At 31.3% G+C, this 15,803-nt stretch overlaps 1 protein-coding gene and 1 non-coding gene across 2 annotated transcripts; both read left to right on the forward strand.

The window, feature by feature from the left end:
* Window positions 1-7,647: 7,647 nt before the first annotated feature.
* On the forward strand, window positions 7,648-8,892 carry LOC145564281 (homeobox-leucine zipper protein ATHB-12-like). The gene is made up of 2 exons (XM_081624601.1): window positions 7,648-8,105; window positions 8,186-8,892. Exons 1-2 carry the CDS (start codon window positions 7,728-7,730, stop codon window positions 8,534-8,536), a joined length of 729 nt encoding a protein of 242 aa, XP_081480727.1. The 5' UTR covers window positions 7,648-7,727; the 3' UTR covers window positions 8,537-8,892.
* Window positions 8,893-11,201: 2,309 nt separating this feature from the next.
* TRNAL-UAG (transfer RNA leucine (anticodon UAG)) lies at window positions 11,202-11,281 on the forward strand. Its single transcript has one exon. It is a non-coding gene; the product is annotated as a tRNA-Leu (tRNA).
* The last annotated feature ends 4,522 nt before the right edge of the window (window positions 11,282-15,803 follow it).

The following is a 15,803-nucleotide window of genomic DNA, read 5'->3' on the forward strand; positions in this document are numbered from 1 at the left end:
AACCCAAAGCTTTTTAAATGATATTTTTGAAGTATTAAATGGGTTTAACTTGAATTCGTTGGACTTGTTATTTTTGAGTTGAATTGAATTTATGGGAAAAAGAGGACTATGAAGGTGGTGAAGAGCAGTAGCGAGGATACGAAAAGAAGCACAACGACTAAACACTGCCATGAAGTGAGAAAATAGAGGTTAAAAAAAAATTTAAAAAATCAGAACAACCGTTACAAACCTAGGTTATTTGGATGTAATTAATTTTCGAAGGCAAGTTAAATTGAGAACAATTTTAAATCGGCTAGGTGATTAATGATTTAAGTTGAAAATCTTAAGATTATCAGTTTTAGGTCTGGTTCAAGTTGACCCTATTAAAAAATTAGATTGCAAAGAACAACTCAAATTTGTTATTTTCAAATTAGTCTTATAATCCAATAGGATCAACTTTTTCCACCCTTATTATGCTACATCTTAGGACTAAGAGGTTAATTACATGATATCTCAACATCAATATCCAATGGTTAATTAATAACTTGTTATTTTAGAGGTTAATTACATAATATTTCGATACCATTATCCTACACTCAACAAACAAACAAGTCGTCCTCAAGAACAACTTTGGTCTTATTTCCTCAATTAAACTGATATATTTTTTTTCTACAATTACTGTTTATTCATCTTTTTTGTTCGAGCTTAAAGACAATTTAAATATGTGATCTATTGTACGAATGACCTTAATCTCAAGCATTGGACAAAAGTCTCTTATTGGTATTTAATTACTCGTTTGACAGAATATTAAATCAAACTTAACTTCGAAGTTTAAGCACTACATTCTAGAAATTTGCTTCTAAAATAAAATGGTGGCAAACATATCACATGTGGAACCAAATTATTCATTCCCTTAGTGGGGGAAGAGATTTTTTAGTCTTCGAAATGATCAATTTTTTTTTTATCATAAATATGAATTAGATTGTATGACTTCAAATTAATCCTTTCTATTTTTGAAAGCTAGTCAAATCCTTAAGCTTTTCAACCAAGATTTAATTATAATTAAGATAATGAAAAAAAATTTAGGCAGTCCAAATTATGCATGAAACCTTCAACGACTGCCATATCACACCACTCATTTGTTTACATGTGTCCCATCTCATTCCTTGAAGCAACATACCATATTTGGATTTGCCGTCATTAAGTTTTTCTTTGGGATCAAATTAATTAGACATTAATTGTTAAGATTTAACATGATAATTATAGCCGTTTAAAGACAAATTAGAGTGTCATTTTCATTGGTAACTGCAAGTATTTAACCGCACTTTACCATATTCTTAGATTTATTTATTATTTATTATTTATTTATTTTTTTTATTTTTTAAAAAAGTACAAATTTCTTTAAAATTGATGGCATAGTCTTCAGGATTTCGACAGACAAGGTTAAAGTACTTGTCCATATTATAAGATATAAATAAAAATGATAAAGACATTGTTTGAAAATATGGTGGGGTACACAACGCTTTTCTTTTTGCCTAACTTGTCTTTTTATCAAGCAATTTCACTTTAGTTAGTACAACTTTTATTCTCTATTAAGTGTCAATGAATTTATGATTTTTTCTATCTTGTCATTTACCAACAAAAATGAGAACCCTAATTACCTAGGGCCCAAAACCTTGGAAAAAAAGAAGTTTCTTCATGAATTATGACAAGTTGACAACTAGATTGAAGTACAAATTTACCAATGGAATATATATGATCGTTTGTGTTTTATGGAAGATTTAAGTATGTACCCCTTGTATGATGTGTGCATGTGTTATGCCATCGTGCGACCGTAGGTGTATAATAGAATTTGCATAATACTCCCTCAAAAACAAATTGAATCTCCTTAATTAATGAAACTTAATAGGAAAATAAATTCACTTGAAAATTCGGCAAAGTTGGTGTTGTGTTGAGATAACTATTTTAAAGATTAAATTTTTGAATAGTAGGGTTCAAGCTTAACTAATTGAGCGAGGATTATGAAGTAGAGGGACAAACTGTCCCTCCATCTCCCCCAAGAGTGACATGAGTTCGATCCTCACCCCACCCTTCATGTGATAGGGGGGGCACCGCCGGTATCTTATACTGTGTAAAAAAAATTAAAACTCGTAATAATTAATAAGCACTCTATTAGTCTAGTATTATTCTGATTTTATCATATTATTCTTACATTAACTCTTCCTTACGGCAATTTCTTTTGTACGCATGCATGGTATTCTAGGTTGTGTACTTTTTATGTTATTTCGATGTAAACTTCTTATTATTTCAATTTGTATAACACCAAGTTTAAGCAAAATAACCTCATACTTAGAAAGACCGAGTTAGTCTTAAGTACTCCTTGAGTACCATGGCATGGTACTCCTTGGGTACCATACTATCATGTTATACGCGTTATTATGTTAGAATCATGAGTTATTTGGATTGAATTTATAATATTTTGCTTAACTATAATGTTATTTGCTTAAACATTGTGTTATTTATTATATTAGCCTTTTGTTATTTTGTTTAAACATTGTACTATTTTAGTTTAAATCATATAATCTTTCAACAAGATAGGATGGTACTCCAGGAGTACCTTGTAAGGGTTTCTTAAAATCACTGAAAATAAATTACACTCATTTGACAAATCATTTATATACTTTGTACGTATTACTATATTAGTTGATCCGAGTCAAGTTGTGCTGAATTATTTAAGGGCTCCTTTATTTGCTCTGAATTTTTTATCATCCCCTTTCCGAAAATAATTCGAAGTATATCAAATTATTTCTCATCATGTCTACTGTATAAGGAGCAAAGAGGTACTTAATGGTCAATTGACTAATTTATAAATTTAAAGAGGTCACTTGAGTTGGGTCATCGTTAACTTCAATTGAGTAAATTAGTAATTTTTAGGTGAGTAAAATTGTAATTTGTCCTTTTTTTTTTTTTTTTTTTTTTTTTTTTTTTTTAATCACGCCAATTTTATAAGAAATATAATTAAATATTACAATTATTTGCTGATAATATATTTGAGAGGATTCATTATAAAAAAGAAAATTCTAATAGTAAAATAAAATGGCGAATAAAAGATACTCAAGATTTAGTATTAAATCTCATTATAAAAAAGAAAATCCTAGTAGTAAAATAAAATGGCAAATAAAAGATAATCAAGATTTCATTATAAAAAAGAAAATCCTAGTAGTAAATAAGGTAAATGAGATCATTGAGATTTCATTATAAAAAAGAAAATCCTAGTAGTAAATAAGGTAAATGAGATCATTGTCACCTAAACTAGGTTAATTAAATAAGATAATATCTACTAGTATACACTAAGAATCCTCAAGCTATGAATTCCCTTATCCATTAGGAAATACAACTATGTGGAATATTCATGAAGTGAAATCTTCAATTTAATTTGTTCTATTCAATCAAAACAACTAAATTCAAGAAATGGCCCAATCAAATTGGAACATCTTTAATTTTTTTTCCTTTTTTTGTCAAGAAGATAGAGACATGTATGATGTACTAATCCTTTGGGCAACTCCAAGCTAATTGACACAATATTGTACTAACTAAAGAATTGGTCCAAATGGTCCCAACCCACCATGATGTAATCCAACATAACATTTTATAATTACAAAATTATATTTTTTAAATTGGAAGGACAAACATGCATCTCATTTAGTCATTTTCTCATATTAAAAGCAAAATAATGTTTCTAATTTAGTTTAAGAAAAGGGACATGACAAAATTTAAGTCAAATACAAAGAAAAAATTCACACAATTTTTTTTTTCAAATCAAACCTTAGAAAAAAGTTTTTTCAAGAATATAATTTGAGAAATTTTACATTATTAGTATATTATTATTTATTACACGTACAATTCACAAAGAAAAACAAAAACTTTCCTTCTTTTCTCTCTTATTATATCCTTTCTTATTTGGATTTATTAGGCGAAAATGATAGTCCTCTCACTTTCATAAAGCCACTTGTTTATTCAGCGTCTCATAATTCTTTTAATTATTCCCCTTTTGAGTTCTTATCTGTGCTTAATTTGTAGTAAAGGCAAATGATGTTAGTATCCACTTGGTCACCTCCACCTTAGTTTGTCCGAATGAAACACTCAAAAACTTCTACTTTAAGTTGGAGAAACACGATTAAGCTAGCTAACAATTTGAGGATTAACTTCTTGTTACTTGTAACATTAGTGTTAGCATTTTTGAGGTCTAATTAAAAGTTGATATGTTAAAGCAAAGGAATTTGGCTTTGAGTATCTTCTTGTTTGCTTGTTACACGAAAGTTAAGATAAGTTGCTAATGTGAAAAATAAAATTGAAAGTGGATATAAGGAAAGAAATGTTGTAACCTAAGATGCGGGAAATCATAAGAGAAATACGAAGTAATAATATTAACGTGATGACGATAAAAAAAAATAAAAAATAAAAAAAAATAAAAATCTAGCATTTATGAAGGCTTTAATTATTTTTTTATTTTTTATTATTATTTTGACATGAACCTAACTTTTAGTAGGTTAACGAAGGGATATCTTCATCAACTCGCTCCTTCTCTCTTACAACCAACGATTATATTATAGGATAAATTATCTTCAATTCACTTCACTTGTTTCATCTGTAATGGTAATAATTAGTTGTCTTAAAAAAAATATGGTAAAATTGATACTTTGACTGATAACATTGAGTACTTAAATAGTTGGATATCATGTTTTTGGTTGTTTAACCACGTGATCAAAAGCAGAAGCGAAGGCCAATTAATTAACCTTACAAAGTATGAATTACCAACATAGGTCGGAACCTTGAGTAATGGCATAATATTCCCATTACATGCCATAAGCTCATTAGATATTTGGAGAACTCCACTCCATAAACAAGTATATACAATAATACATCATAATATCTACTATCAAGTAGCTCAACATGCATTGAATATTCAAGCATCAAAATCTAAATGTTCCAAAAAGGTCCAAATAATGTCACCTAGCTCATCCAAATAGCATATAATTATATTAATAATAATATACTAAAATTAAGAGTACTAAAAAAAAGCACCAACTCATCACAATGTTGTTTGTCACCTAGCTTAAACATTACTCATCCATAAGTTTTGTTAAATCTAGTAATAATAACGACTGGTCATCTCACCAAGAAATGACATATATAAACTTGATCCAACAATTATTTAATTTAATTAAGTGATAAATTATAAATCCACGTCATTCTCGTAATATGGAAATAATGAACCAATTGATATTATAAAGATCTAGTGGATGGAAATTAATCTGGTGGACCAACTTTAATGTTAAGTTTCAGCCGTATTAATAGTTACAAAATTGAAAAATTAAGATTCTCGACAAACTATGCTATTGCCAGCAATGGAGTAGTAATGTAGTATAAAGTTTTACAGATTTTTGTGTGCTCAATTGATAAATTTCCTAAGGTGATGTATGTACTTCGTGTTTAATACATTTGGTTTCAAATCTTTCAATACCTATCTGTATAAATGGACCTTTGCATTTACTCGTACTATTTAATAAGTTGATAGGGCCATGTATGCACGAGAATTTCGTGCTTAATACTAATCCTTATTAAATTTGCAACTCGGGGTTGATTTTCAATCGAGTAACTTCGAGTTATATAGTTTTGGCCCTTTTGAGTTGTAGAGCCAATTTGAGTTAATTTAAATCAAGTGCGTTGAGTATGAATCAACTTTGTAAAGTGTGATGCCATTAGAAGCAAAGTTTGCAAAATTAGCTTGATGAGCTCTTAGACTTGTCTCGATCAAAGTTTAGCTCAAACTTTTATTGACCAATTTAAAGATCTTGTTTTGAGTTAGAAATTGATTTGAAATGAGAAGATCTCGAAACGTCTATCTCTATTAAATAACTTATTGATTCTTATATTTCATTTATTTATTTTCACTACAAACATATTTAAGCATAAACAAAATTAATATACATGTTAAAAAAAAACGACTTAGCTAAGCTCAAGCTCGAACTGTCTAGGCTTACAAAACTACTAAGCTTAGCTTGAAAATGAGCTTAAAACCTTGGGTCATTCATACTCGTTAATTGAAGTGGAAAGTTACACATGGGTTGTGCATTTGGTCACTCCCATTCATAGCTTTGTGGAAGAAACGAAAATGTGTACCATAAAGCCACAAGTGATCCGCAAGAACAGGCAATGTGATCGACTGAAATTGCTTGTATCGCGATCACTTTTGGCCTCTTCTGCGGCCGATTTTTTGATTCAATGAATTTCAATCACCAGGACCACCCACCACCTGTTAGCTTTTCGAAACTATTACCAAAAGAAACCACACTTGACAATACCACATAATGTTTATCAAGATGAAAATGACTTGTTACCTTGAGTACAAAACACAATGTCAAATACAAGCACAAAATATAAAATGTAATTGTAAACCAAGATTGATGAAAAAGGGGCCGGGGTAGGGAGAGCGTATCATCTAATCTCGAAATCGTGTAGGCTAAACCCATTGCTGACTCAAGGACCCCTTCTCAGCTCATGCCACTACCTCAAAGTAAATATGTTCAAATTTAATCTCAATTTAAACCCTGCTTCTTTTTAAGTTTGGACGTCTCACAAAGATATATAAATCAGTTAGGTGGTATAATTATAGGTATTGAGACATAAGATGTAACAAAGTGGCCTGAATATAAGATATCAACTGCTAAAGGATAGTGTTTAACAGAATTAACACAGTTATCTGTTATCTCTATTCAAATATGTTTGCGACACACACGTTGACTAGCACACTTTTATTTGTAACATTTAGCTAGAAAGCAGAGACATTAACTCACCTTTGGCCATAACAAGTAAAAAAAAATGCACATACCAAAATCTTTTCCTTTAAACAATCTCGTCTTATGCACAGTAAATCGAAGTGACAATGGTGGTTAAATTGTGGGCGCTTTAGAGTAGAGTAGACGAGGTAAATAGAGAATGGACCAACTGCTGCACTATGAGAGGTTCAGAGACGAAGATATTTAGACGCTAAAATCTCATTCCTGTCTTTTTCATATGAAAACTCCCAAAACCATAACCATCCTATTATGGTGGGTCTGCTTTCAACAAGCAAAAATACCTGCACCCATAATAGCCGTTGAACGTATTCAAAAAGCTAATACAGCTGCAACTCGATCTGCCAATACGATAAAAATAAAAAATGACATTATACTTCATCCGTTTTGAAATAATTGACATAGTTACATCAATCAATCTCACACATGCTGACTATAAGGTTGACCAGTAATACATAAAAATAAACATAAGTAATTAAGTAAAAATAACAAAAAGATGGTAATAATACAGAGTATGTATTAATACTAATTTCTTGTCCAAAAAAAAAGTATTAATACTAATTTAATAACATTTTACATGATAACAATTGTGGGTTTTTTATAGTAGTTGCAAGAAGATTATATAGATTTGTCATTTGTACATATATATGATATACTCTACAAATGAGTGAGAAAGCTTCCTACGATAACTGGCCCCATTGGGTTTAGATAAGCCATCATTAAAAACCTTCTATTAGCATGAAAGTGACCATAATAATACTTTTTTTTTACATGACTGACTATATATCCCCAAACATGTCCTCTTATACAAGACTAAAAAATATTCAATTCATATATGATCATAAGTACTTGGAGTCGAGAGTGGAGTTGTTTTCACTTATTAAAAGAAAGATGATGATGCAAGGAAGAGAGCCCTCCCCAGAAGCAACAGAAGCTGATATCGAGGTCGAGCCCTTAAGTGGCGAAGAAGAGCTACCAACTGCAAGGAAGAGAAGGAGTAGGAACAAGAGGAGGTTTAGCGACGAGCAAGTTAAGTCACTTGAAACTATATTTGAATCGGAAACAAAGCTTGAGCCGAGGAAGAAGATGCAAGTGGCTCGAGAGTTGGGGCTGCAGCCTCGGCAGGTGGCTATATGGTTTCAAAACAAACGAGCTAGGTGGAAGTCGAAGCAAATTGAGAAGAACTACAGAGTACTCAAATCCAACTATGATAATCTAAAAGTTCGCTTAGAAGGCATCAAAAAAGAAAGAGAGTCCTTGCTAGAACAGGTATCTTTGCTTCTACTATCTAAATTTTCAGGTATATTCTGCAGTAGAATATGCAGGACTAACAGTTTAATTTTCAACAGTTGCAGGAACTACGTAGTGTATTAGAAAAATCGCATGACAGAAAGAATGGATGCAAGGATTTTGAAGCCAACGACCAAGATATGAGCAAAGAAAATGGTGAAATTGTTGCAGGGATAACAGCAAGATCAAGTAGCTTACAGGAAGAAATGGACAACCAAGGGGCACTTTACTCTGACGATGATAAAAGTGGAAACATAGCGTATTTGGGACAGGAGGAGCCTGAACTGCTGAAAGTAAGCGAGCACATAGATGGTTCATTGATATCACCAATGAAATGGTGCAGCTTTGATGCCGGGAGTCTCTTTGACCCGACAAGTACCACTTCCCACTGGTGGGATACCTGGACCTGATGCATCTGTTAAAAAAAAAAGTGACAGGAAATGAATGTGTTGAAAAACTTGCTCCTTTGATTGGAGATGATAACAACGAAAGTTCAGATGGCATTCAACCAAGGCCCTGATTCTTAGAAGGTAACAAGGGATTACTTACCTATAGGTAGCTTGGCGATGCCACTGACAATGACAAAAATAAGTGCAGTGTTTTGTTATTTATGTGATTGCATGATTGTGTGAGCATCTCGATGTCTGACTGAGATGAGAGCTAGTTTGTAGAAAACATTTAGAATTCAGTATGTATAGATTGTAAATTAGTTATATGTTTTTAGACAATAATTCACCAATTTTAGCATGCATCTATAAGTTTCTTATTTATTTGCAACAGTTTAAGATACAGAGATGATACTATACCTCAAAGTTCACAGAATTCTCAGTTTAGTCCACAATATTCAAGTTTCTAATGCAAATAGAGCTTACTTATCACAGTCATCAGGAGCCTCACGTACAGACGACTAAGAAAGTTAGCACAAAAGTGAAGCACAAAGTGAGACATATCTTAGATTCCTGATCAATCTACTAGGAAATTTATTTTATTAAAAGACAACATGATCACACAATCGCGAATAGGGAAAAAAAAAAAAAAGTACTTTAATGAATATCATGAATATCTTCTCTAAGGAGAGTACTAAATAAAATAACCCATAGACACTAAAGAGCACTTAAGGTCTTTCTCTTCAAAATTTGTCAAAAAGTTTCCTCAAAACATTAACCTCCGATTTTTATGGATTTCAAGCAACTGAAGCAGAACAGAGGACTTTTAGTCAATGTATGATATCTTCATGATCTCATCATGATTTGTATGTCATTCATTTCACATTTTCACAGTCCTCAGAGCCTGGGTGTGCCTATACCAGAAATTAATATCATTGATCACATTAAGGCGGGAACTAGGATTCGAGCAAAAATGAATGAAGTGTGCTATAAATGCATGCTGGTAGAGGACTAATTCCTAGAAACTCAGCAAGTAGCCAACTACTTATGAAAGTTTGAATAGTAGTATGCAAGATACCGCGAAACACCAAGATCGTGCCTCCATATAGTAACACAGGAAGGCATATTCCAAAAGCAGTATCATGTCGCAGCATCTTTCTAGTGCAAGCATATAAAAAGCTAAATAAACACCAACTAGCAGGATCAAGCAATTTTCTATATCTATAACTTCAACTTGCAATATTCTACTCTAGAATTTCAATTTATTAATGTGACCTTTCTATACATAGACACATAGTCTGAAAATGATCAACTTTAGGATCCTTAGTCAATTTAATATAAACTATGTCAAATTTACACACTCAACTTCTGATATAAGAATTCTATAAGGTTATTTGTAGCTAAATCAGATCCATTCGAATATTAAGAAGTAATACAATCTCTAACAACAGAAAAACGGATTTTATATCTTTGCAATAATGAACTTCAGCTAGATGAATGGCATACAACAATGCAGGAGGTAAATCAATAGTAGCACCAAGCTAAAAAAAATACTTGTATGAAAAACGGGAATAAAGATTTCTCATAACATTTCATAGGTAAAGTTCTTTATAAACCTATCTATAATTCAGCATAATGAGATGATGCAAGCTTAAATTAGCTCAATTTACCAATAATATGAAATTATGAACTCCAATTTTGTTACAATACTAAATTATACCTACCCATGTTATGAATTTATGATTCAAAACTTAAAAGTTCCCAAATCATCTTAATAAGACAACACGTATTTAAGTGGTCCGATAGATATTCAGGATCAACCATCTAAAATACTACCTCTGTTACATATTATATACAACTTTTGAATATTTAATTTCTCACAAATAATACCCAAAAGTTACAAATAATATGTAACGGAGGTAGTATTACGTCTTACCACAATTGTTTGAGTTACCACCCGAAGTAAATAAAATAACAAGATACACTGCAATCATCTAAAATACCACCACAATTCCGGATTTATTTTTCCCACCTCCCCATTTAAAAAAAAAAAAACTCCAAACCCATGACCCATCCCCCAATTGATAATTAAGTGCTGGAATTCATACGTTGAAACTTACCTATACTAAATATAACTAAACTCAAGAAATTGATCAAAATAAAGGGACCCAAAAGCACTGACAAATCAAAATAGTAAACACACAATGGATTAGGTAATATGGGGTCCTTAAGAAATTAAAATCCAATACTCGACTAATTAAAGGGGCCAAAAAGCAATTAAGGGGTACAAACACAAATTAAAAAAGTGAAAGCTAAAAATAAACGTCATTAGAATCAAGCAAGTGGGCAATTAATTAAAGTTACTGTAAATTTAAGATTAAACAATTGACCAACATTATTATCAATATTAAAGCAAGATTAGGTTTGGAATAGCAAGAAACAACAAACAAATTGTTAAAAATTAACAAAGGAAAAATAAATACCTTTGAAATTGATAATGTTGTGTTGGCAAGATGATAGTGACTGCAGTTTACTGTAATTTAAGATGATAATTTGCACCACATAATTTGAGACAAAATACGGAGTACTTCATTTCATCTTCTCACTGTCGGTGGAATCTTTCAAAATTAGAACCTCAATATTTAAACAAAGTACATATTCATATAATTGTAATTATAATCATACATCAGACAGTTTGGCCGAGTGGTCTAAGGCGCCAGATTTAGGCTCTGGTCCGAAAGGGCGTGGGTTCAAATCCCACAGCTGTCAATTTTTTTTTCCCTTATATATTTCATTATGGGATATTTACATGGAATATTTCAACATATAAGCCCAAACCCATACTATACATAATAAGACTAAAAAAAAAAAAGAATCCATACCATAATCATTTAATGGATCACTATATTGTGTGACAAATTATTATATATACTCACATATCAATTGTACTTAAGGTCCATACAAAGCTAGTGCGAAGGAGATGGTACAAAATTTATCTTGGGATTTTGTGGCCTGGTCAATATGCTCATATGTTCGGGACTTCGGATTTTTGTATAGTTGGATAGCCTTACATAGTTATATAATATAACGAAACATAAATGTAAGAATAGTATAAAAGTCAAACTAAATGACTAAATCAAATAAAAATAACAGAGGAAGAAGTTTATATTATCAAGTTTACAAAAATAATTGTACTAAACCATTTGTTGGGCTTGATCCATTATAGAGGATAAAGTCAACCTGTCCAGTTGACTTGGGAGGCCCAAAACCTCTCTTCGACATGTGGAACGTTGAACCTCCTATAGACTATACTCAATAGTTTACCAAAACAACAAAAGCGATATTTTTAGAGTGTACATTGCAAATTTACAATTTCTTGAGTTTTACTAAAATGTTAGCTAAAATTTACAACAACTGTCAACAAAACCATAGAAAATTGCATGGTTTACCTTTAACTTGCTAAAATTGAAGTTTTAAGTAACTTTGAGACATGAAAGTCTTAAAAAAAAAAAAAAAAAAAAAAAAAACTTGCAAAAATTGCAAGTATTATTTAAGACATAAAAGAGACAATGGTTTGCCTTCAAAAACTTACTAAAATTGTGTTTCAAAATAAAAAAAAAAAAAAAAAAAAAATATTGCTAAAATTGCAGAGTGTATTATTTAAAACATAAAAGAGACAACGGTTTGCCTTCAAAAACTTGTTAAACTTGCGTTCTAATTATGCTTTATACTTCGTATATGATTACTAACTCGTATAATTATCAACATATTTATTACTCACACTTAGGAATACAATTAATACACATACATACCCGCATTCTACTTTGTATAAAGATCATAAATAGTAAATAGTATAGTTGTACTCCGTAACATTTTTTTTTCTTGGCATATCAAATCATAATTATTATAAGACCTAAAGATTTTTTATCCAGATAAATTTAGCTTTCACATTCCCTCTAATTATTAAAATTGAGTTAACTTTTCTGATGAATAAATGTAGAAGGACCTGAATTATTAGCTCACTCTAACTTACCAAATATATACTTCAACTTTTGGTAGGTTAATGAAGAAATCTTCATCAATTTGCTTCTTCTCTTTGGCAAACAACGAAAGTACAAATTATATTCGATTCACTACACTCGTTTTATCTGCAATTGTAATAATTAGTTGTTTTACAAAGATATGTGGTAAAATTACTAATCAACCGTAAAGTCTAATATGACGTTTTTAAAATTACTAATATCACACCTAAAGATGCTAATTACACACTTATACATAAGGTGACGCTGTATATAAACCGTAACAATGCAAGCAACAACTACCTGGATCTGCTTCTTCTCCCTCGATCTCTCACTTTCTCTCTTTCTCAGTTTCTCCTCCAAAATATCAGAGTTCTAGAGAGAAACAAACCACGTACACTAAAAGCATAATCACACTTAAAACTCGGCACGCGAAATTCTTTTTTCTTGTCAAAAGAATACAACACTATATATTATGGTAAATTTTCTGGTTCTTATTTATGTTTTAAAGATTTGATGGTATATAATATGATAGATCAAATTGTGATGAATTTGAAATGACTTTTTTTAGTTCATGCATGATCAAGTCAATATAATGTTAATTAGGGCATGGAACAAAGTGGGAAATATTTTTAAATTATCTAAATGTATGGCCAATCAGAAGAATACACATCATCTTGTACATATTTTTAATCATATCATGCATGGGTAATGAAAAGGAATTTAGTATTGGAGAGTGACTGTGAAACTCTAATCATATCATGCATGGGTAGTGAAAGATTTTAACGACAGTACAATATATATACGTAAAACATTATGCAATATAATATTCCATCTAACAAATTATAATCACTCTCCACTACTAAACTCCTCGCATCACATTGTACTGCTAATTTGAGACCAAGAGCCATATCCATCACATTATATATGTACATTATTATTTACATACAGTATTATTTCTTAAAACAACTAGTTTATAAATATTTGTATTTTTAGAAATGAGCTTCTTCACTAATACTGCGGCCACCCTTGCAATGATCATGGCTCAGTTAATTCTAGCCATGATTGCCCTATTATATGCGTACATCGCGGAGAAGAACTTTGAGTTACGGGATATGGTTGCATATTGTATGATTATTGCAACCATATTCCTAGTACCATCGGCTATCATTTCTGAATGGTAAAAACATTTCAAACTTTCTTTTAATCTACTTTCATTTTGTATATTTATTAAGAGTATTCTATCATTAATTTTTATTTCTTTTTTGTTGCAAATTTTCTTTTTCCGTAGGAGAAAGAATCCCCAAGATCGATCTAAACTCACTTGGAAAGTGATGGGATTAGGTTTCATATGCGGCTTGCTTGGGTAAGTTGGTTTATCTCTTTTATACAATTGTGTGTGTATATATATATGGTTATACAAAATAAGCAAAAAAGGGATGTGTATATATGTCAAAAAAGGCCCAACATGCATATGAGCATATCTTAATTATTTTTTAATAAAATTGGTTTCAAAAAATAAAATTATTTTTTAAATTAAATTTTGGGTCATAATCCAATTTTATTTACATACCCAATCACGTAAATAAGAAGAATAAAGTAATACATTAAGAGAAACGCGAATGAGTAAATTACAAATTCTATATACAATTATAATATCAATAAAAAGAATTCGATCGACTAACAACATTTGTAAGCCAAATTTTACAACATTTTTTTTAATACATTGAAGGGCGTGAGGTATCATCATTTAATTATTTTTGCAAGTTCGTTGTTCAAACAACTGAAAGTTTAGAAATAAGATATACTTGTAATCGATTAAATTAGCAAATATACATTTCTCTAATACAAATATATATTTGTCGTGAATTTTCATAGGCGGTCAATAAGTTATAATACTTATGTGAATGAGCTTGAAGATGGTTTCAAGTACTAGCACAATTGCAGTATTAAACTTGTACCCCCGCCGTTACATTTGTAATGGCAGTTCTAATTAGGTATCATAATTTAGTTAGGTTCCTCTTTTAACTTTTGCTTAATTTGATCCCTCTTTTAGTTATTATGATCATGCATGTTGAATAATAAATTATAATGACATCCTTTTTGTTTGTTTGTAAATATATAGGGTAGAAAATTTACAGCTTCAAACTTGGGTAGGTCGATCAAAAATCGTCTGGATTTTGATCGCCGTATCTAGAACCATGATCCTAAGCTTTTGCAAGGGTCATGTAATCCAGATTTGGCCCTCCGCGGTTCAACACAGTGAACACCCTCGAAGTGATCATAGTCCCCTGCACCGAAGCGCTCATGCTGGTCAAGGAGTCAAGGAGATGCGGGACATTAATATTGGGTAGAAAAGTGAATTATTTGCTGATTTCCTTCCTGCAGATATTTTACAAGTGACTGATTCCTTTGAACTTACAACTATCTTAATTATAAAGTGTATATAATCATACAGTGTTATTTGTTGGTTAGATGAGCTTACTATGTATGTATAAAGTAAAGTCATACAAAGAACTCCCTATATTACTTTTTGGTCAGATGAACTTGTTATATACTCCGTATTACGTATATTTTGTTTATCTAACTTGAAATCAAACTTTTGTTTATCTATATGACTATATCTATCTATGAAATTTGTTGAATCCCATTGTAGCCCACTTATGAGTGTCCCACATTGGAGAAAGAGGAGAGGTGGTTCCACTTTATAAGGTAGAGGAGTAACTCCTACTATTGCCAATTGGTTTTAGTATGGAAGCTCCAAAGCCTTGTATGTGGATGATAGAGTATAAAACATATTCTTGGGCCTCAACCATCAGCTTAAGCTTTTGGTTGAGATGGTCCTCTAACATGGTATCAAGAGCCAGCGTGACACAAAAGGTCACGGGTTCGAATCTCATCCACCCCCCACTTTCAAGTGGAATATTAAGTGTTGGGTATGAGGGAGACCCATGCTGCATCCACACTTCTAGCCCAAACGGGCTCTCGTGTGAGGGGGCGTGATAGAGTATAAAACATATTCTTGGGCCTCAACCATGGAGTTGTTCCCCGACCAACTGAGCAAGTAGCATTGATGCTGTTTAGATACAAGGATCTTCAAACATAACACTCTAATCCTTATTATACTATTTGTGGTAATTAAATTTTTTTTAAAGGCAATTTTAAGTAATTAAATCTAATTATACTTCGTATTTCATTACTAATTTAATATTCTTTGTTTTTTTGACAAAATAATTTATAGGGGGTTTTTGGATCTGGAATAACAATGGTAA

Source organism: Chenopodium album, chromosome 10, assembly GCF_948465745.1.
Source record: "Chenopodium album chromosome 10, dcCheAlbu1.1, whole genome shotgun sequence".
NCBI lineage: Eukaryota > Viridiplantae > Streptophyta > Magnoliopsida > Caryophyllales > Amaranthaceae > Chenopodium > Chenopodium album.

Excerpts from the sequence above, each read along its gene's own strand:
- LOC145564281 (XM_081624601.1), top strand. The coding sequence starts at position 7,728 with ATGATGATGCAAGGAAGAGAGCCCTCCCCAGAAGCAACAGAAGCTGAT. Across the intron at positions 8,106-8,185 it reads GAGAGTCCTTGCTAGAACAG|TTGCAGGAACTACGTAGTGT; the intron begins GTATCTTTGCTT and ends AATTTTCAACAG.